A 26,277-nucleotide genomic window follows, 5' to 3' on the forward strand; every position below is an offset into this window, starting at 1 on the left:
GGGATTTTGGGGGATTTTTTGGGGTTTTGAGGGGGATTTTGTGGGGCTTTAGGGAGATTTTGGGGTATTTCGGGGTGGTTTTTGGGGTTTCGGGGCGATTTAGGGGGTTCGGGGTGGATTTTTTGGGGTTTTTTCGGAGGGTTTTTGGGGCTCGCGGCCCCATTGCCGCCCCTCCCCCGCTATCAGCCTCCCCAGCCCCCAATTTTTGGGGTTTTTTTGGGGTTTTTTTGGGGTTTTTGGGGTGGGTGGAGCTGCCCCTCCCCCCTTATCAGCTCCGGACACCTGCGGCCAGCCTGGTCACGTGACCGGGAATTGGGGAGCCCAAAAAACCTAAAAAACCCAAAAAACCCAAAAATCCCTCAAAACCTCACAGAAAAACCCAAAAATCCCACAAAAAAACCCCAAAAACCCTCAAAAAAATCACCCCCAAAACCCCCGAAAATCCTCCCAAAAAAACCCAAAAAAACCCCAAAAAACCAAGAAAAACCCAAATATCTCAAAACCTCACAAAACCTCACCAAAAACCCCCAAAAATCCCCCCAAAAACCCCAAAACCTCCCAAAAAAGCCAAAACCCCGAAAATCCCCCAAAAAAACCCTAAAAAACCCAAAAAAACCCAAAATCCATCAAAACCTCACAAAAAACCCCAAAATCCCACAAAAAACCCAAAAAAAACCTCCCAAAAAACCTCCAAACTCCCCCCAAAAACCTCCCCAAAAAAACCCACCAAACCCCCAAAAATCCCCAAAAAAACCCTAAAAACCCCAAAAAAACCCCCAAAATACCTCAAAACCTCACAAAAACCTCACAAAAAATCCCACAAAAAAACTAAAAATCCCCCCAAAAAGCCCTAAAAACCAAGAAAAACCCAAAATCCCTCAAAACCTCCCCAAAAATCCCAAAACCTCCCCAAAACCCCCTAAAACCTCCCAAAAAATCCCCCAAAACCCCCGAAAATCCCAGAAAATCTCCCAAACTTCCCAAAACTCCCCAAACTTCCCAAAATCCCCCCAAAAAAACCCCAAAACTCCCCCCGGATCTGCCTTTCCGCCGCCCTATAATTTTGGGGTTTTTTTGGGGTGTTCTGAGGGGATTTTTGGGGAGGTTTTGGGGGATTTTGGGGTTTTCCGGATAGGATTTGGAATTGGGGAATTAATGGGATTTTCTGGGTGAAATTTGGGATTTTCCGGGTGAAATTTGGGGTTTTCCGGGTGGAATTTGGTTTTCGGTGACCCCAAAATTCCTGAGGTCTCTAAAGGGGAAAATCCCATAAATCCCCCAAACTCCAATTTGGGGATCCCAAACCCCAAAATCCCCCAAAATCCCCCAAAATTACCCCAAAATCCCCCAAATCCTACGAAATTACTCCAAAATTCCCCCAAATCCCCAAAATTCCCCCAAAATTGCCCAAATTCCCCAAAATCCTCCAAAATTCCCCCAAAATTCCCCGGAACCCCCAAAATTGCCCCAAAATCCCCCAAACCCTCACCTGTTGTCCCGCACTGAGGACGAACCAGGAGCTCTGAGACCCCAAAACCCCAAAAACCCCAAAAACCCCAAAAAGCGATAAGCGCGGGAAAGGGGCGGGGAGGGGGCGGGGCTTGGCGAGGCCACGCCCACCGGCGGCTCCGGATCCCAAATTTATCCCAATGCGGGGAAAAACCCCGAAATCCCAAAATCGCATGAATGACCCCAAAATGCTTCAAGACCCTCCGAGCCCCAAAAATCCCCAAAACCCCAAAATTCCCCAAAACCCCGAAATTCCCCAAAACCCCAAAATTCCCCAAAAACCCAAAATTCCCCAAAAACCCAAAATTCCCCTAACCCCAAAATTCCCCAAAACCCCGAAATTCTTCAAAACCCCTGAACCCCAAAATTCCCCAAAACACCAAAATTCCCCAAAATTCCCCAAAACCCCAAAATTCCCCCAAACACCCTGAACCCCAAAATTCCCCAAAATGCCAAAATCCCCCAAAATCCCAAAACCCCAAAATTCCCCAAATCCCCCAAAATCCCCTGAGTCCCCAAACTCTCTGAACCCCCAAAATCCCCAAATCCTCCAAATCGCCAAAATCCCTAAATTGCCACAAATTTCCCCCAAAATCCCCAAATTCACTAAACCCCCAAAATCTCCCAAAACTCCCCAAATCCCTCAAATCCCTAAAAAATCTCCAAAATCCCCAAATGTCCCCCAAATTCCCCAAAATCCCCAAATTCCCCAAAATCCGCAAAAATCCCCAAAAAGCCCCAAAAATCCTCAAATTTCGCCAAATTCTCCAAAATTCCCCCAAATCCCTCCAAAATCCCCAAGTCCCCCAAATCCCCTAAATTCCCCCAAAAAACCCAAATCCCCTAAATCCCCCAGAAATCCTCAAATCCCGAAAATCCCCCAAATTTCCCCAATATCCCCCAAATCCTCCAAATTCCCTCAAAATCTCAAATCCTCGAAAATCCCCAACTCCCCTAAAATCCCCTAAATCCCCAAAAGACTCCAAAAATCCCCAAAATCCCCCAGAAACCCTAAATCCCCCAAATCCACCCATATCCCCAAAAACCCCTAAATTCCCCAAAATCCCTCCAAAATCCCCAAATCCCCCAAATTCCCCAAAAATCTCAAATACCCCCAAATTCCCCCAAATCCACCCAAATCCCCAAATCCCCAAATCCACCCATATCCCCAAAAACCCCTAAATTGCCCAAAATCTCTCCAAAAATTCCCCAAATCCCCAAATTCCCCAAATCCCCAAATCCCCTAAATTCCCCCAAATCCCCCAAATCCCCAAAATCCCTCCAAAATCCTCCATTCCCCAAATTCCCCAAATTCCCAAATTTCCCAAATCCTCATTCCCCAAATCCCTAATTCCCCCAAATCCTCCAAAATCCCCAAATTCCCCAAATCCCCCAAATCCCCAAATCCCCCCAAATTCCCCCAAATTCCCCCAAATCTCAAAATCCCCAAATTCCCCAAATCCCAAAATCCCCAAAATCCTCAAATTCCCCCAAATCCCCAAATCCCCTAAATTCCCCCAAATCCCTCCAAAATCCCCAAATTCCCCCAAATCCCCCAAACCCTTTAACCCCCCCGCCTTGGGTGGGCGGAGCCTGGCTGATGGGCGTGGCCAGTAGGGCGATGGGCGTGGCTTAGCGGTTGCCTAGCAACTTCACTGTGGGCGTGGCTAAGGTGGCTGCACAGTCCGGTGTGTGGGCGTGGCTTAGCGGGAGGGGCGTGGCCACCGCGCAGATAATGGGCGTGGGTTAACGGAAGGGGCGTGGCCATGTGGCGCGTTGTGGGCGTGGTTTAGCCCGAGGGGCGTGGCCAGGGGCGTGGCCAGCGCCGCCATGTTCTCGCGGGGGTCGCGGAGGAGGAGAGAGAGAGAGGTGAGGGGGAGGGGAGGGGATTGGGGGATTGGAATTTGGGGATTTGGTGGGGGATTTGGGGAGGTTTTGGGGAATTTGGGGATTTGGGTAGTGGGGGATTTGGGAGTTTTAGAATTTGGGGATTTTGAGGATTTGGGGGATTGGATTTTAAGAATTTGGGAGTTTTTAAATTTGGGGGATTTGGGGAGTTTTTGGGGATTTTTGAGATTGGAGTTCTGAATTTGGGGATTTGGGGCTGGGGGATTTGGGGAGTTTTGGGGGATTTGGGGAGTTTTTGGGGGATTGGGGATTTGGGACATTTTGGGGAGTTTTTGGGGATTTGGGGAGTTTTGGAGGAGTTTGGGGAGTTTTTAAGAATTTGGGGATTTTTGGGGAGTTTTTGGGAATTTCGGGATTTGGGGAGTTTTGGGGGAGTTTGGGGGATTTGGGGCATTTGGGGAATTTTGGGGGATTTGGGGAGTTTTTGGGAATTTGAGGGATTTGGGGATTTTTGGGGGATTTGGAGGATTCGGGGATTTTTTGAGGGTTTTGGGGATTTTTTTGAAACTTGGATATTGGGAGTTTTGGGGTTTTGAGGGTTTTAGGAGTTTGGGGATTTTGGGGTTTTTGGAATTTGGGGAGTTTAGGACTGGGGATATTTTTGGGACATTTGGGGTTTTGTGAGGATTGATTTCTGGGGTCCGGGAGTTTGGGGGGGATTTGGGGATTTTGAGAATTTGGGGGGATTTTGTGGGGTTCGGGAGGTTTGGGAACTTGGAGCGAATTTGGGGTTTCTGTGGGGAATTTGGGGTCTTTGTGGGGTTTGGGACTTTGGGGGAATTTGGGATTTTTGTGGGGTTTTTTGGGGGTCCGGGAGGGTGGCAGTGAGGGGGATTTGGGGGAATTTGGGGTTTTTGTGGGGTCTGGGATTTTGGGGAATTTTGGGGTTTTATTGGGATTTTTTTTGGGATCGGGAGGGTGAGAAGTGAAGGGAATTTGGGGGATTTTGGGGTTTTTGTGGGGATTTTAGGATGGATTTGGGGATGGATTTCAGGGTGGATTTTGGGGTTATTTTGGGATGAATTTTGGGGTTATTTTGGGATGGACTTTAGGGATTTTTGGGATGTATTTTGGGGTTACTTTGGGGTTATTTTGGGATGGATTTTGGGGTTATTTTGGGGTCCATTTTGGGATGAATTTTGGGTTATTTCGGGATGGATTTTGGAGTGAATTTTGGATTTTAGGATGGATTTCAGGGTGGATTTTGGATGGATTTTGGGGTTATTTTTGGGTTATTTTGGGATGAATTTTGGGTCCATTTTGGGATGGATTTTGGATTTTAGGATGGATTTGAGGGTGTATTTGGGATGGATTTTGGGATGGATTTTTGGGATGCATTTTGGGGTTATTTTCGGTGGATTTTGGGGTTATTTTGGGGTCCATTTTGGGATGAATTTTGGGTTATTTTGGGATGGATTTTGGAGTGAATTTTGGATTTTAGGATGGATTTCAGGGTGAATTTTGGGGTTATTTTGGGATGAATTTTGGGGTTATTTTGGGATGGACTTTAGGGATTTTTGGGATGGATTTTGGGGTTACTTTTGGGTCCATTTTGGGATGAATTTTGGGTTATTTTGGGATGGATTTTGGATTTTAGGATGGATTTCAGGGTGGATTTTGGATAGATTTCGGGATTATTTCGGGATGGATTTTGGGGTTATTTTAGGATGGACTTTAGGGATTTTTGGGATGGATTTTGGGGTTATTTTGGGTTGCATTTGGGGTTATTTTGGGATGCATTTTGGGATTGATTTTGGGATCCATTTTGGGGTGGATTTTGGATTTTAGAACAGATTTCTGGATGGGATTTTGGGTCGTATTTGGGATTATTTTGGGTGAATTTTGGGATGGATTTTGGGGTTATTTTGGGATGGATGACCCCTGACCCCATACCATTTCGGGATGACCTCTGACCCCATTTTGGGTGACCTTTGACCCCAGGCTGACCCTGACCTCGGCCGGCCATGCAGAGCTTGCAGGGAGCTTTGCCCAGGGTACCTGGAGCATCCCTGGAGGTGAGATTTGGGGGAATTTTGGGGATTTTTGGGGTTATTTTGGGGAATTTTGGGGTTTGCGATTATTTTGGGTGATTTGAGGGTTATTTGGGGGGATTTTGGGGTGATTTTGGGTGGATTTTGGGGTATTTTGGGCCATGCAGGGAGCTCTGCCCAGGGTACCTGGAGCATCCCTGGAGGTGAGATTTGGGGGAATTTTGGGGATTTTTGGGGTTATTTTGGGGTTATTTTGGGGTTTAGGATTATTTTGGGTGATGTTGGTGGATTTTGGGGTGATTTTGGGGTATTTTGGGGTATTTTGGGCCACGCAGAGATCTCTGCCTGGGATACCTGGAGCATCCATGGAGGTGAGATTTGGGGGAAATTTGGGGGTTTTTGGGGTTATTTTGGGTTATTTGGGCTTATTTTGGGATTTGGGGTTATTTTGGGTGATTTTGGGTGGATTTTGGGGTATTTTGGGCCACGCAGAGAACTCTGCCTGGGATACCTGGAGCATCCCTGGAGGTGAGATTTGGGGGAATTTTGGGGATTTTTGGGGTTATTTTGGGGTTATTTAGGGGTTATTTGGGGATTTAGGGGTTATTTTGGGATTATTTGGGGGGATTTTGGGGGATTTTGGGTGGATTTGGGTGGATTTTGGGGTATTTTGGGGTATTTTGGGCCACGCAGAGATCTCTGCCTGGGATACCTGGAGCATCCATGGAGGTGAGATTTGGGGGAATTTTGGGGTTTTTTGGGGTTATTTTGGGTTATTTGGGCTTATTTTGGGATTTTGGGTGATTTTGGGGTATTTTGGGTGGATTTGGGGGAATTTTGGGTGGATTTTGGGGTATTTTGGGCCATGCAGGGAGCTCTGCCCAGGGTACCTGGAGCATCCCTGGAGATGAGATTTGGGGGAATTTTGGGGTTTTTTGGGGTTATTTTGGGGTTATTTGGGGTTTGCGATTATTTGGGTGATTTTGGGGTATTTTGGGTGGATTTTGGGGTTATTTTGGGTGGATTTTGGGGTATTTTGGGCCATGCAGGGAGCTCTGCCCAGGGTACCTGGAGCATCCCTGGAGGTGAGATTTGGGGAATTTGGGGATTTTTGGGGTTATTTTGGGGTTATTTTGGGATTTGGGGTTATTTTGGGGTATTATGGGGGATTTTGGGGTGATTTTGGGGGATTTTGTGTGAATTTTGGGGTGTTTTGGGCCATGCAGAGAGCTCTGCCCGGGGTACCTGGAGCATCCCTGGAGGTGAGATTTGGGGGAATTTGGGGATTTTTGGGGGATTTTGGGTTTTGGGGTTATTTGGGTTATTTGAGTGTTATTTTGGGGTGATTTTGGGGTGATTTTGGGGGATTTTGTAGGATTTTGGGCCATGCAGAGAGCTCTGCCCAGAGTCTCTGGCGGTGAGATTGGGGGAATTTTGGGGAATTTGGGTTATTTTTGGGTTATTTTGGGGGATTTTGGGGTGATTTTGGGTGGATTTGGGGTGATTTTGAGGTATTTTGGGCCATGCAGAGGTGAGATTTGGGGGTTTTGAGGTTATTTTGGGGTGATTTTGGGTTATTTTGGGGAATTTTGGGTTATTTTGGGATTTGGGTGGATTTTGGGTTATTTGGGGTGCAATTTGGGGTGGATTTGAGGTTATTTTGGGATTATTTTGGGTGGATTTTGGGGTCCTTTTTGGGGTGCATTTGGGGGTATTTTGGATTATTTTGGGATGAATTTTGGGATAAATTTTGGGATAAAAAATTTTGGGATGAATTTTTGGATAAATTTTGGATTTTGTGATGCATTTCTGTCTAGATTTTGGGCTAAATTTTGGTACAAATTCCGTGACAAATTTCAGTATAAAATTGCGATAAATTTCAATATAAATTATGATATATTTTGGGATAAATTTGTGATAAATTTCTGATAAATTTTGGGATAAATTTTGGATGTTGTGATGCATTTCAGTCTAGATTTTGGGATAAATTTCGCTATAAATTCCGTGATAAATTTAGGATTTTGAGATAAATTTTGGGATAAATTTGTGATAAATTTCAGGATAAATTTTGTGATAAATTTCAGGATGAATTTCAGTACAAATTTCTATATAAATTTCACGTTAAATTTTATAATCAATTATAATTTATCAAGATATATGATCAATTTTAGTGGTATAAATTGCATTATAAATTCTGGGATAAATTTAGGATTTTGTGATAAATTTTGGGATAAATTTTGGGATAAATTTCGGGATGGATTTTGGGATGGATTTCGGGGTGAATTTTGGATTTTAGGATGAATTTTGGGATAAATTTTGGGGTGAATTTTGGGATTTGGGGTGGATTTCAGGATGGATTTTTGGGGTGCATTTTGGGGAGGATTTTGTAAAGGATTTTGGGATAAATTTTGGATTTTAGAATAGATTTGGTGATGCAGTTCGCTATAAATTTTGGTATAAATTCCATGATAAATTTTGGATTTTCTGATAAATTTTGATGTAAATTTTGCTACAAGTTTCGATATAAATTTTGGCATAAATTCCACGATAAATTTTGGATTTTGTGATAAATTTCAGGGTAAATTTCAGTATAAATTTTATGATAAATTTAGGATTTTCTGATAAGTTTTGGTATAAATTTCACTATAAATTTCAGTATAAATTTCACTATAAATTTCACTATAAATTCTGTGATAAATTTTGTATTTTGTGATGAATTTCAGTGTAAATTTCAGTATAAGTTAAATGATAAATTTAGGATTTCCTGATATATTTCACTATAAATTTTGCTATAAATTCCATGATAAATTTTGGATTTTCTGATAAATTTCCTGATGAATTCCATTACAAATTCTGACATAAATTTTGGATTTTCTGATAAATTTCAGTGGAAATTTTGGATAAATTTCGGTATAAATTCCGCTATAAATTCCATGATAAATTTCGGATTTCCTGATCAATTTTGCTATAAATTTCACTATAAATTTCGGTACAAATTTTAGTCTAAATTTCGGATTTCCTGATAAATTTCCTGATAAATTTCCTGATAAATTTCAGTGCAAATTTGACTATAAATTCCATTATGAATTTCAGATTTTCTGGTTAATTTCACCAGAAATTTCACTATAAATTTCTCTATAAATTCCATGATAAATTTCGGATTTTGTGATAAATTTCCTGATGAATTCCATTACAAATTTGGGATAAATTTGGGATTTTCTGATAAATTTCCTGATGAATTCCACTACAAATTCCGACACAAATTTGGATTTTTTGATAAATTTCGCTGTAAATTTCACCATAAATTCCACTATAAATTTCAGATTTTCTGATGAATTCCACCACAAATTCTGACACAAATTCGGGATTTTCTGATGAATTTCCTGATGAATTCAATTACAAATTTGGGATAAATTTAGGATTTCCTGATGAATTTCGCTATAAATTTCACAACAAATTCCGCTATCAAATCCATGATAAATTTCAGATTTTTGGATAAATTTCCTGATGAATTCCATCACAAATCTGGGATAAATTTCGGGTTTCCTGATGAATTTCGCTATAAATTTCGCTACAAATTCCGCTATAAATTCTGTGATAAATTTTGCTATAAATTCTGTGATAAATTTCGCTATAAATTTCAGTATAAATTTCATTATAAATTCAGGATTTTCTGGTAAATTTCGCTATAAATTCCACGATAAATTTTGGATTTCCCTATAAATTCTGCTATAAATTCCATGATAAATTCCAGATTTCCTGATAAATTTCGGTACAAATTCCCATACAAATTCTGGTCTAAATTTAGTATTTTCTGGTAAATTTCGCTATAAATTTCACTACAAATCCCGCTATAAATTCTGTGATAAATTCGGGATTTCCCGATGAATTCCATCACAAATCTGGGATAAATTTCGGATTTCCTGATGAATTTCGCTATAAATTTCACTACAAATTCCGCTATAAATTCTGTGATAAATTTTGCATTTTGTGATAAATTTCGCTATAAATTTCAGTATAAATTTCATTATAAATTCAGGATTTTCTGATAAATTTCGCTATAAATTTCGCTATAAATTCTACTATAAATTCCACGATAAATTTTGGATTTTCCTATAAATTCCATGATAAATTCCATGATAAATTTCAGATTTCCTGATAAATTTCGGTACAAATTCCCATACAAATTCTGGTCTAAATTTAGTATTTTCTGGTAAATTTCGCTATAAATTTCACTACAAATCCCGCTATAAGTTCTGTGATAAATTCGGGATTTCCTGATGAATTCCATCACAAATTCTGACATAAATTTCGGATTTCCTGATGAATTTCGCTATAAATTTCACTATAAATTTTGCTATAAATTCTGTGATAAATTTTGCATTTTGTGATAAATTTCGCTCTATATTTCAGTATAAATTTCATTATAAATTCAGGATTTCCTGATAAATTTCGCTATAAATTTCAGTATAAATTCCGGTACAAGTTCTGGTATAAATTTGGGATTTTCTGATGCATTTCCTGATGAATTCCATTACAAATTTGGGATAAATTTTGGATATTTTTCCCCCCCAGGAAGGTGTGCCGGCACTGCGGCTGTCCCCGCGGGGAGCACTCGGGGGGTCAGCTCCCCCCAGCCCTGCAGGGCTGCCTGGCCAGGCTGCTCCCCGAGTTCCGAACCCCAAATTCGGGATCCTCCGAGGATTCGGGGTTTGGCAACGAGGAGTTCAGCTGGGCGCCGCCGGGGCTCAGCGCCGAGCAGGTGAGACCTGAAAATTACCCAAAATACACCCAAAAATAGGCTCAAAATGACCCCAAAGTAATGCCAAAAATATACTCTAAATGATCCTAAAATAACCCAAAAAGTATCCCAAAAATATATTCAAAATGACCCCAAAATAATCCCAAAAATATACTCAAAATGATCCTAAAATAACCCAAAAAGTGCCCCAAAAATATATTCAAAATGACCCCAAAATAACCCCAAAAATATACTCTAAATGACCCTAAAATAACTCCAAAAGTGCCCCAATATACTCAAAATGACCCCAAAATAACCCGAAAATACACTCAAAATAACCCCAAAAATATACTCAAAATAAACCCAAAATAACCCAAAAATATACCCAAAATAACCCAAAAGTAACTGCAAAACTGTACTCAAAAAAACCCCAAAAATACACTCAAAATAACCCCCAAAAAACCACCACAGTCCTGACCGAGAGAGACCCCAAAATAACCCTAAAAATAACCCAAAAAACTCCCCAAAAATAACCCAAAAATACACTCAAAATTACCCCAAAATAACCCCAAAAATACACTCTAAATGACTCTAAAATAACCCGAAAAGTACCCCAAAAATAGACTCAAAATGACCCCAAAATAATCCCAAAAGTACACTCAAAATAACCCAAAAATATACCCAAAATAACCCAAAAATAACTGCAAAACTTTACTCAAAATAACCCAAAAATACCCAAAAAATATACTCTAAATGATCCTAAAATAACTCGAAAAGTACCCCAAAAATATACTTAAAATGACCCCAAAATAACCCGAAAATACACTCAAAATAACCCCAAATATATACTCAAAATAAACCCAAAATAACCCAAAAATAACTGCAAAACTATACTCAAAAAAACCCCAAAAATACGCTCAAAATGACCCCAAAAAACCACCACAGTCCTGACCGAGAGAGACCCCAAAATAACCCTAAAAATAACCCGAAAAATTGCCCAAAAATAACCCAAAAATACACTCAAAATTACCCCAAAATAACCCCAAAAATATACTCTAAATGACCCTAAAATAACTCAAAAAGAACCCCAAAAATATACTGTAAATAACCCCAAAATAACCCCAAAATACACTCAAAATAACCCTAAAAATACACTCAAATAACCCCAAAGTAACCCCAAAATAACCCCAAAATAACCCCAAAGTAACACCAAAAATACTGCCAAAAACCTTTCCGAGTCCTGAGCAGGTGAGACCCAAAATAACCCCCAAAAAAACCCAAAATAACCCAAAATAGCCTCAAATAAACCCAAAATACACCCAAAATACCCCAAAATATCCCCCAAAATACCCCAAAATACACCCAAAATCACCCCCAAAACAACCCCAAAACCCCCTCAGCCCTGAGCAGGTGAGCTCAGACCCCAAAATACCCCCAGAGACCACGCCCATTTATGCCCCGCCCACTCAGCCCCACCCATCTAAGCCCCACCCACCTAAGCCCCGCCCCTTTCCCAGCTCTCCCAGTACAACTCAGCTTTCTGAGTTCCATTGGCTGCATGCTGGCCACACCCCTTTAAGCCCCGCCCACCCTGGCACACCCCTCTAAGCCCCGCCCACCCCGCTAAGCCCCGCCCCTCTCCCTGCAGGTCTCCCCGTATTTCTGAGCCCCATTGTTTCCCAGGCTGCACTGTGACCACACCCCTTTAAGGCCCGCCCACGCCGACCACACCCATCATGACCACGCCCCTCTAAGCCCCGCCCACCCGCTAAGCCCCGCCCCTCTCCCCGCAGGTCTCTCAGTACTTCTCAGCTCTCCCAGCCCCGCTGGTCCCCAGGCTGCACTGTGGCCACACCCCTTTAAACCCCGTCCACCCCACCAGACCACACCCACTCTGTCACATCCCTCTAAGCCCCGCCCACCCCTATAAGCCCCGCCCCTTTCCACATCTCACAGTACTTCTCAGCTCTCCCAGCCCCATTGGTTCCCAGGCTGCACTGTGACCACACCCCTTTAAACCCCGCCCACTCTGACCACACACATTATGACCACGCCCCTCTAAGCCCCGCCCACCCCGCTAAGTCCCTGCAGGTCTCACAGTACTTGTCAGCTCTCTGAGCCCCATTGGTTCCCCAGGCTGCACTGTGACCACACCCCTTCAAGCCCCACCCACTCTGACCACACCCACCCTGACACACCCTTCTAAGCCCCGCCCACTCTCTAAGCCCCGCCCCTTGCCCTGCAGGTGTCTCAGTACTTGTCAGCTCTTTGAGCCCCATTGGTTCCCAGGCTGCACTCTGGCCACACCCCTTTAAACCCCGCCCACTCTGACCACACCCACTCTAACCCCACCTCTATAAGCCCCGCCCACCCCGCTAAGCCCCGCCCCTTGCCCTGCAGGTCTCACAGTACTTGTCAGCTCTCCCAGCCCCATTGGTTCCCCAGGCTGCACTGTGACCACACCCCTTTATGCCCCGCCCATCCCCTTTAAGCTCCACCCACTCTGACCACACCCACCCCGACACACCCCTCTAAGCCCCGCCCACTCTCTAAGCCCCGCCCCTTTGCAGGTCTCGCAGTACTTCTCGGCTCTCCCAGCCCCGCTGGTCCCCAGGCTGCACAGCGCGGGGGAGAGACACAGGGTGAGGGAGCTGCTGAGACAGCTGCCGCCCCACGACCTCGAGGTGACACTGACTGGGGACACTGCGGGGTGATATGGGGTCTGTGGGGTGGATATGGGGTGGTTATGGGGTGGGTATGGGGTATTTTGGGTGGATCTGTGGTGGGTATGGGGTGCTGAGACAGCTGCCACCCCATGATCTCGAGGTGACACTGACTGGGGACACTGCGGGGTGATACGGGGTCTGTGGGGTCTGTGGGGTGGGTATGGGGTGGGTATGGGGTGCTATGGGGTGTGTGGGGTGGTTATGGGGTGGTTATGGGGTACTGAGACAGCTGCCGCCCCACGACCTCGAGGTGACACTGCGGGGACACTGCGGGGTGATATGGGGTGTATGGGGTCCGTGGAGTGGATATGGGGTGGTTGTGGGGTGGTTATGGGGTGGTTACGGGGTGCTGAGGCAACTACCGCCCCATGACCTCGAGGTGACACTGCGGGGACACTGGGGGGGTTGTGGGGTCTGTGGGGTGGGTATGGGGTGGGTGGAGTGGATATGGGGTGCGTATGGGGTGGATATGGGATGGGTATGGGGTGCCATGGGGTGTGCGGGGTGCTGTAGGGGTCTGGAGTGGCTATGGGGTGGTTATAGAGTGGTTATGGGGTGCTGAGACAGCTGCTGCCCCATGATCTCGAGGTGACACTGACTGGGGACACTGGGGTGTGATATGGGGTGGGTATGGGGTGGTATGGTGTGGTATGGGGTGGGTATGGGGTGGGTATGGGCTGCTGAGACAACTGCTGCCCCACGACCTCGAGGTGACACTGCGGGGACACCGGGGTGGGTTTCGGATGTGGATATGGGGTGGATGTGGCGTGGTTATGGGGTGCTATGGGGTGTATGGGGTGGTTATGAGGTGGTTATGGGGTGGGTATGGGGTGGTTATGGGGTGTGGGTGGTTGTTATGGGGTGGGTATGGGGTGCTGTGGGGTGGGTATGGGGTGCTTATGGAGTGGTTATGGGGTGGGTATGGGGTGCTGTGGGGTGCATATGGGGTGGTTATGGGGTGCTGTAGGGTGTGTGGAGTGGATATGGGGTGGATATGGGGTGGTTATGGGGTGGTTATGGGGTGGGTATGGGGTGGTTATGGGGTGTGGGTGGTTGTTATGGGGTGGTTATGGGGTGCTGTAGGGTGTGTGGGGTGGATATGGGGTGGTTATGGGGTGGGTATGGGGTGAGTATGGGGTGGTTATGGGGTGTGAGTGGTTGTTATGGGCTGGGTATGGGGTGCTGTGGGGTGTGTGGGGTGGATATGGGGTGGTTATGAGGTGGTTATGGGGTCAGTGGAGTGGATATGGGGTGTGTGGGGTGGGTATGAGGTGGTTATGAGGTGCATATGGGGTGGTTATGGGGTCAGTGGAATGGCTATGGGGTGGGTGTGGGGTGCTGTGGGGGTTTGGAGTGGCTATGGGGTGGTTATGGGGTGGATATGGGGTGGTTATGGGGTGCTGAGACAGCTGCCACCCCATGACCTCGAGGTGACACTGGGGGGACACTGGGATGATATGGGGTGTGTGGGGTGTATGGGGTGGGTGTGGGGTGCTGTGGGGTCTGTGGGATGGCTGTGGGGTGGATAGGGGGTGGCTATAGGGTCTGTGGGGTGGATATGGGGTGGATATGGGGTGCTGAGACAGCTGCCACCCCACAGCCTCAAGGTGACACCCATGGGGACAGCTGGGGAGTGTGGGGGGTGGGTGTGGGGTGGGTATGGGGTGCTGGGGGGTGGTTGTAGGGTGGTTATGGGATCTGTGGGGTGGATATGGGGTGTTTTGGGTGGTTATGGGGTGCTTATGGGGTCTGTGGGGTGCTATGGGGCAGTTTTGGGGTGGGTATGGGGTGGCTATGGGGTGGCTGTGGCATTTTGGGGATTTTTATGGCATTTTGGGGATTTTTTTATGGCTATTTTGGGGATTTTCGTGTCATTTTGGATATTTTTGTGTCATTTTGGGGATTTTTTTATGGCTATTTTGGGGATTTTCGTGTCATTTTGGAGATTTTTATGTAATTTTGAGGATTTTTGTGGCATTTTGGGGATTTTTTTTATGGCTATTTTGGGGATTTTCGTGTCATTTTGGGAATTTTTGTGTAATTTTGAGGATTTTTATGGCATTTTGGGGATTTTTTTAATGGCTATTTTGGGGATTTTCATGTCATTTTGGATATTTTTGTGTTATTTTGGGGATTTTTTTATGGCTTTTTTAAGGATTTTTGTGGCGTTTTGGGGATTTTTATGTAATTTTGAGGATTTTTGTGGCATTTTGGGGATTTTTTTTATGGCTATTTTGGGGATTTTTTTGTCATTTTGGATATTTTTGTGTAATTTTGAGGATTTTTATGGCATTTTGGGGATTTTTTTTATGGTTATTTTGGGGTTTTTCGTGTCATTTTGGATATTTTTGTGTCATTTTGGGGATTTTTTTTATGGCTATTTTGGGGATTTTCGTGTCATTTTGGGGATTTTTTTTATGGCTTTTTTAAGGATTTTTGTGGCATTTTGGGGATTTTTTGTGTCGTTTTGGGATTGTTTCAATATTTCTAGGGAGTTTTCAGCTGGTTTTGGGTCATTTTTGGGAATGTTTATGGCATTTTGAGGATTTTTTTAATGGCTATTTTGGGGATTTTTGTGTCATTTTGGGGATTTTGTGGTGTTTTGAGATTGTTTTGATATTTCTAGGGAGTTTTCAGCTAATTTTTGGGTCATTTTTGAGGATTTTTGTAGCATTTTGAGAATTTTTTAGAGGATTTTAATGAGGATTTTGAGGATTTTTGTCCCATTTTGGGGATTTTTTTAATGGCTATTTTGAGGATTTTTGTGTCATTTTGGGGATTTTTGTGTCATTTTGGGGATTTTTGTGTCGTTTTGGGATTGTTTCGATATTTCTAGGGAGTTTCCAGCTATTTTTGGGTCATTTGGGGGATTTTGGTGGCATTTTGGGGATTTTTTTAATGGCTTTTTTGAGGATTTTTCTGTGTATTTTGGGGATTTTTGTGTCATTTTGGGATGGATTTGATATTTCTAGGGAGTTTTCAGCTAATTTTTGGGTCATTTTTGAGGGTTTTTGTAGCATTTTGAGAATTTTTTAGAGGATTTTAATGAGGATTTTGAGGATTTTTGTCCCATTTTGGGGATTTTTATGGCATTTTGGGGATTTTTTTTATGGCTATTTTGGGGATTTTTGTGTCATTTTGGGGATTTTTGTGTCATTTTGAGGATTTTTATGACTATTTTGGGGATTTTTCTGTGTATTTTGGGTTTTTGTGGCATTTTGGGGATTTTTGTGATGTTTTGGTGATTTTTCTGTGTATTTTGGGGATTTTTCTGGGGATTTTGAGAATTTTTGTGGCATTTTGGGGATTTTTGTTGTATTTTGGGGGTTTTTGTGGCATTTTGGGGATTTTTATGGCTATTTTGGGGATTTTTCTGGGTATTTTGGGATTTTTTTTGTGGCATTTTGGGGATTTTTCTGCTGTTTTGGTGATTTTTAAGGCTATTTATGAGGATTTTGGGGATTTTTCTTGCATTTCGATGATTTTCCTACCTATTTCTGATACTTCCTCCCATTTTGAGCTCCAAAAACCCCAAATTTTTCCCCTTTTCAGCCCCAATTTTGCCACGACTTGGACGAAATCGAACGCCGAGAATTCAAACTTTTTGCCCAACGCCGAAAAAGGGAGAATTTGGGTCAAGGAAGTGTCAGAGCTTTGCCTCTGACCAGCGCTGGGGCAGTCTGCCAGCAGGTGGGACCAAAATTCGGATTTTTGACCCCAAAATTGGGGGTTGGGAGCCAAAAATTGGGGTTTGGGACACAAAAAAATGGGTTTGGGACCCCAAAAATTGGATTTTTGACCCCAAAATTTGGGATTGGGAGCCAAAAATTGGGGTTTGGGAGTCAAAAATTGGGGTTTGGGAGTCAAAAATTTGGATTTTTGACCCTAAAATTGGGGTTTGGGACACAAAAAAATGGGTTTGGAGATATAAAAATGGGATTGGGACCCCGAAATTGGGATTTTTGACACCAAAATTGGTTTTTTGAGCCCAAAATTTGGGTTTGGGACCCCAAAAAATTGGGATTTGGGACCCCAAAATTGGGATTTTTGACCTCAAAATTTGGATTTTTGACCCCAAAATTGGGGTTTGAGAGCCAAAAATTGGGGTTTGGGACCCTGAAATTTGGATTTTTGACCCCAAAATTTGGAGTTTTGACCCCAAAATTGGGATTTGGGTCCCAAAAAATGGGATTAAGAACCCAAAAAAATGGGATTTGGGAGACAAAAATTTGGGTATAGGACACCAAAATTTGGATTTCTGACTCCAAAATTTGGGTTTGGGTCCCAAAAAATGGGATTTGGGACCTAAAAATTTGGGATTAGAACCTCAAAAATGGGATTAAGAACCCAAAAAATGGGATTTGGGACCCAAAATTTGGATTTTAGACCCCAAAATTGGGGTTCAGGAGCCAAAAATTGGGGTTTGGGATCCTGAAATTTGGATTTTTGACCCTAAAATTGAGGTTTGGGACACAAAAAAATGGGTTTGGAGATATAGAAATGGGATTGGGACCCCGAAATTGGGATTTTTGACACCAAAATTTGGATTTTTGACCCAAAAAATTGGGATTTGGGATCCCAAAATTGGGATTTTTGACCTCAAAATTTGGATTTTTCACCCCAAAATTGGGGTTTGGGAGCCAAAAATTGGGGTTTGGGAGTCAAAAATTGGGATTTTTGACCCTAAAATTGGATTTTTGACCCCAAAATTGGGGGTTGGGAGCCAAAAATTGGGGTTTGGGAGCAAAAAATTGGGATTTTTGACCCTAAAATTGGGGTTTGGGACACAAAAAAATGGGTTTGGAGATATAAAAATGGGATTGGGACCCTGAAATTTGGATTTTTGACCCCAAAATTTGGGTTTGGGACCCCAAAAAATTGGGATTTGGGACCCCAAAATTGGGATTTTTGACCTCAAAATTTGGATTTTTCACCCCAAAATTGCGGGTTGGGAGCCAAAAATTGGGGTTTGGGAGCCAAAAATTGCGATTTGGGACCCTGAAATTTGGATTTTTGACACCAAAATTGGGGTTTGAGAGCCAAAAATTGGGGTTTGGGATCCTGAAATTGGGATTTGGGACCCCAAAATTGGGATTTTTGACCCCAAAATTTGGATTTTCGACCCCAAAATTTGGGTTTGGTACCCAAAAATGGGATTTGGGACCCCGAAATTTGGATTTTTGACCCCAAAATTGGGATTTGGGTGCCAAAAAATGGGATTAAGAACCCAAAAAAATGGGATTTGGGAGACAAAAATTTGGGTTTAGGACACCAAAATTTGGATTTCTGACTCCAAAATTTGGGTTTGGGTCCCAAAAAATGGGATTTGGGACCTAAAAATTTGGGATTGGAACCTCAAAAATGGGATTAAGAACCCAAAAAATGGGATTTGGGACCCAAAATTTGGATTTTAGACCCCAAAATTGGGGGTTCGGGAGCCAAAAATTGGGACTTGGGACACAAAAAAATGGGTTTGGAGATATAAAAATGGGATTTGGGACCCCGAAATTTGGATTTTTGACCTCAAAATTTGGGTTCGGGACCCCAAAATTGGGGGTTGGGAGCCAAAAATTGGGATTTGGGATCCTGAAATTTGGATTTTTGACCCTAAAATTGGGGTTTGGGACACAAAAAAATGGGTTTGGAGATATAGAAATGGGATTGGGACCCCGAAATTGGGATTTTTGACACCAAAATTGGATTTTTGACCCCAAAATTTGGGTTTGGGAGCCAAAAATTAGGGTTTGGGACCCCAAAATTGGGATTTTTGACCCTAAAATTGGATTTTTGACCCCAAAATTGGGGGTTGGGAGCCAAAAATTGGGGTTTGGGACACAAAAAAATGGGTTTGGGACCCTGAAATTTGGATTTTTGACCCCAAAATTTGAATTTTTGACCCCAAAACTTGGAGTTTTGACCCCAAAATTGGGATTTGGGTCCCAAAAAATGGGATTAAGAACCCAAAAAAATGGGATTTGGGAGACAAAAATTTGGGTATAGGACACCAAAATTTGGATTTCTGACTCCAAAATTTGGGTTTGGGTCCCAAAAAATGGGATTTGGGACCTAAAAATTTGGGATTAGAACCTCAAAAATGGGATTAAGAACCCAAAAAATGGGATTTGGGACCCAAAATTTGGATTTTAGACCCCAAAATTGGGGTTCGGGAGCCAAAAATTGGGACTTGGGACACAAAAAAATGGGTTTGGAGATATAAAAATGGTATTGGGACCCCGAAATTTGGATTTTTGGCCTCAAAATTTGGATTTTTGACCCCAAAATTGGGGGTTGGGAGCCAAAAATTGGGATTTGGGACCCTGAAATTTGGATTTTTGACCCCAAAATTCCGGTTTGGGACCCCAAAATTCGGATTTTTGACTCCAAAATTTGGATTTGGGGCACCAAAAATGGGGTTGGGACCCCAAAATTTGGATTTTTGACCCCAAAATTTGGGGTTGGGACCCTGAAATTTGGATTTTGGACCCTAAAATTGGGGTTTGGGACCCAAAATTGGGATTGGGAAGCCAAAAAATGGTTCACATTTCACCCCAAATTTCGCCCCACTTTTGGAGTTTCCTGCCCCACATCTCTACCCCACAATTCCCACATTTCGCCCCATATTTTGGGATTCCCAGCCCCACATCTCACCCCACATTTCCCACCACATTCGGGGTCTTCCAGCCCCACATTTCCCCCCAAATTTCGCCCCACATTTGAAGTTTCCAGCCCCACATCTCACCCCACATCTCACCCCACATTTCCCACATTTCACCCCACGTTTTGGGATTCCCAGCCCCACATCTCACCCCACATTTCGCCCCACATTTGGTGTCCCCAGCCCCACATTTCACCCCACATTTCCCACATTTGGGTTTCTCACCCCACATTTCCCCTATTTCAGTGTGGCTCCTCCATCCCCTGTGGATCCCTGGCAGTGTTTGGGGTCCCGAGCCCCACATTTCGAGTTCCCAGCCCCACATCTCACCCCACATTTCCCCCACATTTCCCACATCTCACCCCACATTTGGGTTTCTCACCCCACATTTCCCCCATTTCAGTGTGGCTCCTCCATCCCCCACGGCTTGCTGGCAGTGTTTGGGGTTCTCAGCCCCACATCTCACCCCACATTTCCCCTATTCCAGTGTGGTTCGTCCATCCCCCGTGGCTCCCTAGTGGTGTTTGGGGTTCTCAGCCCCACATTTCACCCCACATTTCCCACATTTCACCCCACATCTCACCCCACATCTCCCATATCTCGCAGTGCAGTTCCTCCACCCCCGTGGCTCCCTGGCGGTGTTTGGTGTCCCCAGCCCCACATTTGGGATTCTCACCCCACATTTTGGGTTTATCCCCCCACATTTGGGATTCTCACCCCACATTTGGTTTCTCATCCCACATTTCCCCCATTCCAGTGTGGCTCCTCCATCCCGCGCGGCTCCCTGGCGGTGTTTGGGATTCCCAGCCCCACATTTCACCCCACATTTCCCACATTTGGGTTTCTCACCCCACATTTGGGATTCTCAGCCCCACATCTCCCCTATTCTAGTGTGGTTCCTCCATCCCCCGCAGCTCCCTGGCGGTGTTTGGGATTCCCAGCCCCACATTTCCCACATCTCACCCCACATCTCCCCATTTTTCAGTGTGGCTCCTCCATTCCCCGCGGCTCCCTGGCGGTGTTCGCTGCCCGCGCCGGCCTGGGGCTCTGCTGGCACCCGCAGTGCTTCCGCTGCCACCAGTGCCACCAGCTGCTGGCCGACCTGGTCTACTTCTGTCCCTCGGGGGACAGCGGGGGACAGAGGGGACAGCAGCAGGGACAGCAGCGGGGACAGCGGGTGCTCTGCGGGAGACACCATGGGGACAGCGTGAGACATCGGTGTGCGGGGTGTGATGAGGTATTTGGGGTGTAATGGGGTCTGTGGGGTGCTATGGGTCAGTTATGGGGTCTGTGGGGTTTGGGGACACGGGACAGCAGTAGGGACACAGGGGACAGCGGGTGCTGTGCAGGAGACACCATGGGGACAGTGTGAGACATCGCTGTGCTGGGTGTGATGAGGTATTTGGGGTTTGTGGGGTGTGGTTATGGGGTCTGTGGGGTGCTATGGGTCAGTTATGGGGTCTATGGGGTCTATGGGGTTTGGGGACACAGGGGACAGAGGGGACAGTGTGAGACATCACTGTGCAGGGTGTGATGAGGTATTCAGGGTGGTTATGGGGTCTGTGGGGTGCTATGGGTCAGATATGGGGTCTGTGGGGTCTGTGGGGTGTGTGGGTCAGTTATGGGGTCTGTGGGGTTTGGGAACACAGGGGACAGAGGGGACAGCATGAGACATCAGTGTGCGGGGTGTGATGAGGTATTTGGGGTGGTTATGGGGTCTGTGGGGTGCTGTGGGTCAGATATGGGGTCTGTGGGGTCTATGGGGTTTGGGGACAGAGGGGACAGAGGGTGCTGTGCAGGAGACACCATGGGGACAGTGTATTTGGGGTGTAATGGAGTCTGTGGGGTCTATAGTGTCACTTATGGGGTTTATGGTTCACTTATGGGGTCTATAGGGTCACTTATGGGGTCTATGGGGTTTATAGGGTCACCTATAGGGTTTTTGGGATTTTTGGGTCACTTACGGGGTTTTTGGGGTCTGTGGGGTCACTTATGGTGTTTATGTGGTTTATGGTTTGCTTAGGGGGTTTTGGGGTCACTTATGGGGTCTATGTGGTTTATGGGGTCTATAGGGTCACTGATGGGGTTTATGGGTCATGATGAGGTCTATAGGGTCACTGATGGGGTTTATGGGTCATGATGAGGTCTATAGGGTCACTGATGGGGTTTATGGGTCATGATGAGGTCTATAGGGTCACTGATGGGGTCTATAGGGTCACTGATGGGGTCTATAGGGTCACTGATGGGGTCTATAGCTCACTAATGGGGTCTATAGGGTCACTTACGGGGTCTATGGGGTTTTGGGGTCACTTATGGGGTCTGTGGGGTTTTTGGGTCACCTGTGGGGTCTATAGGTCACCTATAGGGTCATTTTAGGGGTTTCTGTCCCCAGCTGATCTTCGGGGCGCGCTGGCTCTCGGCCGGAGGTCACCATTGGCACCTTCGTCACCTGCGCTGCGCCGAGTGCGAGGAGCCGCTGGAGCCACCCAGTGTCACCTGGGGGACAAAGCCGCTGTGTGACACCTGCCGGCGCCGCGGGGCTCACCTGTGTGACACCTGCGGGGACACTATTGGTGAGTGTGACACTGTGTGACAGTGTGTGTGACACTGTGTGACAGTGTGTGTGACACCTGCGGGGACACCATTGGTGAGTGACACTGTGTGACAGTGTGTGTGACACTGTGTGACACCTGTGTGACAGTGTGTGACACCTGCCAGCGCCGTGGGGCGCACCTGTGTGACACCTGTGGGGACACCATTGGTGAGTGACACTGTGTGACACTGTGTGACAGTGTGTGACAGTGTGTGACAGTGTGTGACACCTGTGTGACACCTGTGTGACACCTGCGGGGACACCATCGGTGAGTGTGTGACACTGTGTGACACTGTGTGACACTGTGTGACACCTGCGGGGACACTATTGGTGAGTGTGACACTGTGTGACAGTGTGTGACACTGTGTGACAGTGTGTGACACTGTGTGACACCTGTGTGACACCTGCGGGGACACCATCGGTGAGTGACACTGTGTGACACCTGTGTGACAATGTGTGACACCTGCCGGCGCCGCGGGGCGCACCTGTGTGACACCTGCGGGGACACCATCGGTGAGTGACAGTGTGTGACACCTGTGTGACACTGTGTGACACCTGTGTGACACCTGTGGGGACACCTGTGGGGACACCATCGGTGAGTGTGTGACACTGTGTGACACTGTGTGACACCTGTGTGACACCTGCGGGGACACCATCGGTGAGTGTGTGACACCTGGGTGACAGAGTGTGACAATGTGTGACACCATCAGTGAGTGTGGGTGACACTGTGTGACACCTGCCGGCGCCGCGGGGCGCACCTGTGTGACACCTGTGGGGACACCATCAGTGAGTGTGTGACAATGTGTGACACCTGTGTGACACTGTGTGACACCTGTGTGACACCTGTGTGACACCTGCGGGGACACCATCGGTGAGTGTGTGACACTGTGTGACACTGTGTGACAGTGTGTGACAGTGTGTGTGACACTTGCGGGGACACCATCGGTGAGTGACAGCGTGTGACAATGTGTGACACTGTGTGTGACACTGTGACACCTGCGGGGACACCATCAGTGAGTGTGTGTGACAGTGTGTGACACTGTGTGACAATGTGTGCCACCTGGGTGACAGCTGTGGGACACTGTGTGACAATGTGTGACAGCTGGGTGACACCATCAGTGAGTGTGTGTGACAATGTGTGACACTTGCAGGGACACAATTGGTGAGAGGGGCTGGGGACACCTGTCCCCAATGTCCCACACTGTCCTTCACTGTCCCCAATGTCCCCAGGTCCCGATGTCCCCCATGTCACCCACAGGGGGCAGCACTGGCACCCCATTATCTCATTATCCCCGTTATCTCATTATCCCCAGTGTCCCACACTGTCCCTCACTGTCCCCAATGTCCCCATTAATGTCCCCACTGTCCCCTCTGTCCCCAGGCCCCGATGTCCCGCATGTCACCCACAGGGGGCAGCACTGGCACCCCCAATGTCCCCATTATCCCCAATGTCCCACACTGCCCCCATTATCTCCAATGTCCCCATTGTCCCCATTAATGTCCCCTCTGTCTGTCAGTGTCCCCAGGTCCCGATGTGCCCCACATCACCCACAGGGGGCAGCACTGGCACCCCATTGTCCCCAGTGTCCCATACTGTCCCCAATGATGTCCCCAATGTCCCCATTAATGTCCCTCACTGTCCCCTCTGTCCCCAGGTCCCGATGTCCCCCATGTCACCCACAGGGGGCAGCACTGGCACCCCCAATGTCCCACACTGTCCCCATTGTCCCCAGTGTCCCCATTAATGTCCCCATTAATGTCCCCAATGTCCCCAGGTCCTGATGTCCTCCACGTCACCCACAGGGGGCAGCACTGGCACCCCAATGATCTCATTATCCCCATTATCCCCAATGTCCCCAATATCCCCATTAATGTCCCCTCTGTCCCCAGGCCCGGATGTCCCTCACGTCACCCACAGGGGGCAGCACTGGCACCCCCAATGTCCCTCACTGTCCCCATTAATGTCCCCTCTGTCCCCAATGTCCCCGTTATCCCCAATGTCCCTCACTGTCCCCTCTGTCCCCAGGCCCGGATGTGCCCCACGTCACCCACAGGGGGCAGCACTGGCACCCCCTCCCCGGCTGTTTCCGCTGCTCGCTCTGCTGTCGCCCCCTGCTGGGCAAACCCTTCCTGCCCCTCGGGGGGCAAATCTTCTGCTCCCCCCGCTGCGCCCAGAGCCCCCCCGGGCCACCCCGCGGGGACAGCGCCAGGAGGTCCTGGGGAGGGGGACCGCCAGCTGGTGAGGGACTGGGAGGGACTGGGAGGGGATTTGGGGGAACTGGGAACAAACTGGGAGGGACTGGGAGGGAAACTTGTGGTGGTTTTAGGGTGAAAAATGGGGATTTTGGGGAGAAAAAGATAACTGGTTTATACTGGGAGGAACTGGGATGGACTGGGAGGGAACTGGGAGGGAAACTCGCGGTGGTTTTAGGGTGAAAAATGGGGATTTTGGGGAGGAAAGGGAACTGGTTTGTACTGGGAGGGAACTGGGAGTGAACTGGGAGGGGATTGGGGTCACTGGGGACAATGGGGTGGTCATTGGGGTCACTGGGGGATCTGGGGAGGCACTGGGAGCACTGGGAGGGTCACACTGTGGTCACTCTGGTGTCACTCTGGTCACTCTGTGGTCACTCAGTGGTCACTCTGGTCACTCTGTGGTCACTCAGTGGTCACTCACTGGTCACTCAGTACTCACTCAGTGGTCACTCAGTGTCACTCAGTGGTCACTCAGTGGTCACTCTGGTCACTCTGGTCACTCAGTGGTCACTCAGTGGTCACTCAGTGGTCACTCTGGTCACTCTGGTGTCACTCTGTGGTCACTCTGTGGTCACTCAGTGGTCACTCTGGTCACTCAGTGGTCACTCAGGTCACTCAGTGGTCACTCAGGTCACTCTGTGGTCACTCAGTGGTCACTCAGTGGTCACTCAGTGGTCACTCTGGTCACTCAGTGGTCACTGTGGTCACTCAGTGGTCAGTGGTCACTCAGTGCTCACTCTGGTCACTCAGTGGTCACTCTGTGGTCACTCTGGTGTCACTCAGTGGTCACTCACTGGTCACTCAGTGGTCACTCACTGGTCACTCTGGTCACTCTCTCCCCCAGGGTTCCGCCGCGGCTCTCCCCATCGCCACTCCATGCCGGAGCTGGGGGTCACCCCTCGCCCCTCCCCCGCTGTCCCCTCCCCCCCGCCCGCCCCTCCCCCACCCGCCCCTCCCCCGCGCCCCTCCCCCCCCCGCAGCGCCCCCAGGAGGGGGAGGGGGAGGGGCAGAGCGAGGTGGTCATCATCCTCATCTTCATCTTCATCATCATCATCAGAGGGGGAGGGGCTGTTCCTGGGCCAGCCCATCCCCCTCCCCCCGCAGCTCCGCCCACCCGGGCAGGGACAGCCACGCCCACCGGAAGTGCCACGCCCACTGCCACGCCCACCGGCCCGCGGCTGCCGATTGGCCTGAGCTGGGTGACCTCTGACCTCCTGCTGACCTCTGACCCTTGGGGACCTCCTGGTGACCTCCTGGTGACCTCTGACATCTCCTGGTGACCTCTGACCTCCTGATGACCTCCTGATGACCTCTGACCTCCTGGGGAACTAATGGTGACCTCTGACCCCTGCTGTGCCTTTTGACCTCACTGTGACCTCATGCCGATCTTTGACCCCCTCAGTGACCTCCTGGTGACCTCTGACCCTTGGGGACTTCATGGTGACCTCTGACCTCTGCTGTGCCTTTTGACCTCCTGCTGACCTCTGACCTCCTGGGGACCGCCTGGTGACCTCTGACCTCTGCTGTGGCTTCTCTGTGACCTCCTGCTGACCTTTGACCCCTCAAGGACCTGCTGGTGGCCTCCTGCTGACCTCTGACCTCTGCTGTGCCTTGTGACCTCACTGTGACGTCCGTTTGACCTCTGAACCCTCCTGCTGACCTCTGACCTCACTGTGACCTCCTGCTGACCTCTGACCCCGGCAGTGCTCTGGTTTCTCCCGCTGGCCTCCAATCTCAGGGACATTCCGGTGGCCTTCTGACAGTGACCTTTGACCTCTGACCTCCCCCCGGGGACCTCGGTGCTGACCTTTGACCTTTGACCCCATTCTGTCCCTCGGTGACCTTTGACCTCTGCCCCCTGCTGAGCACTTTCTCCCCTCCCCCCTTCGGGTGTGACC

The 26,277-nt window shown here is 47.4% G+C and overlaps 2 protein-coding genes and 1 long non-coding RNA gene across 7 annotated transcripts in view; 1 reads left to right on the top strand and 2 right to left on the bottom strand.

Annotated features, from left to right (window-relative positions):
• Positions 1-1,583, bottom strand: part of LOC146422551 (5-aminolevulinate synthase, erythroid-specific, mitochondrial-like) — a 30,938-nt gene extending 29,355 nt beyond the window's left edge. The window contains exon 1 of one of the 2 annotated variants that reach the window (XM_085046177.1): positions 1,490-1,583. The gene's annotated coding sequence lies outside the window, so the exon portion shown is untranslated. The remainder of the gene's footprint in view (positions 1-1,489) is intronic. The other variant, XM_085046178.1, reaches the window with a different exon arrangement.
• A 1,737-nt stretch (positions 1,584-3,320) lies between these two features.
• Positions 3,321-25,774, top strand: LOC146422552 (prickle planar cell polarity protein 3-like). Of its 3 annotated transcripts, none has more exons than XM_085046182.1 (10): positions 3,321-3,378; positions 5,359-5,432; positions 9,984-10,170; positions 12,720-12,833; positions 16,428-16,565; positions 20,516-20,767; positions 21,923-22,103; positions 24,150-24,362; positions 25,484-25,583; positions 25,661-25,774. In XM_085046182.1, the coding sequence occupies exons 1-10, from the start codon at positions 3,340-3,342 to the stop codon at positions 25,683-25,685; spliced, it is 1,323 nt and encodes a 440-aa protein (XP_084902308.1). In that variant the 5' UTR covers positions 3,321-3,339; the 3' UTR covers positions 25,686-25,774. The 3 variants fall into 3 exon arrangements, with proteins under 3 accessions (XP_084902308.1, XP_084902309.1, XP_084902307.1); XM_085046183.1 differs by having other exon boundaries at positions 25,484-25,601; positions 25,668-25,773; XM_085046181.1 differs by lacking the exon at positions 25,661-25,774 and having other exon boundaries at positions 25,224-25,573.
• Positions 25,459-26,227, bottom strand: LOC146422553 (uncharacterized). 2 transcript variants are annotated; one of them, XR_014848083.1, is made up of 3 exons: positions 26,040-26,227; positions 25,661-25,766; positions 25,459-25,583 (listed from the first exon to the last, which is right to left on the bottom strand). It is a non-coding gene; the product is annotated as an uncharacterized LOC146422553 (long non-coding RNA). The 2 variants fall into 2 exon arrangements; XR_014848082.1 differs by having other exon boundaries at positions 25,468-25,601; positions 25,668-25,766; positions 26,040-26,222.
• Between the last annotated feature and the right edge of the window lie 50 nt (positions 26,228-26,277).

This window comes from Lichenostomus cassidix, unplaced genomic scaffold, assembly GCF_008360975.1.
Source record: "Lichenostomus cassidix isolate B80296 unplaced genomic scaffold, HeHo_3.0 HiC_scaffold_40, whole genome shotgun sequence".
Lineage (NCBI taxonomy): Eukaryota > Metazoa > Chordata > Aves > Passeriformes > Meliphagidae > Lichenostomus > Lichenostomus cassidix.

Bases quoted from the DNA above. Each gene is read 5' to 3' on its own strand.
- LOC146422552 (XM_085046181.1), top strand. From the start codon at position 3,340: ATGTTCTCGCGGGGGTCGCGGAGGAGGAGAGAGAGAGAG. The intron at 3,379-5,358 runs GTGAGGGGGAGG...CTTTGACCCCAG, and splicing joins GGAGGAGGAGAGAGAGAGAG to GCTGACCCTGACCTCGGCCG. The intron at 24,363-25,223 runs GTGAGGGACTGG...TCTCTCCCCCAG, and splicing joins GGGAGGGGGACCGCCAGCTG to GGTTCCGCCGCGGCTCTCCC.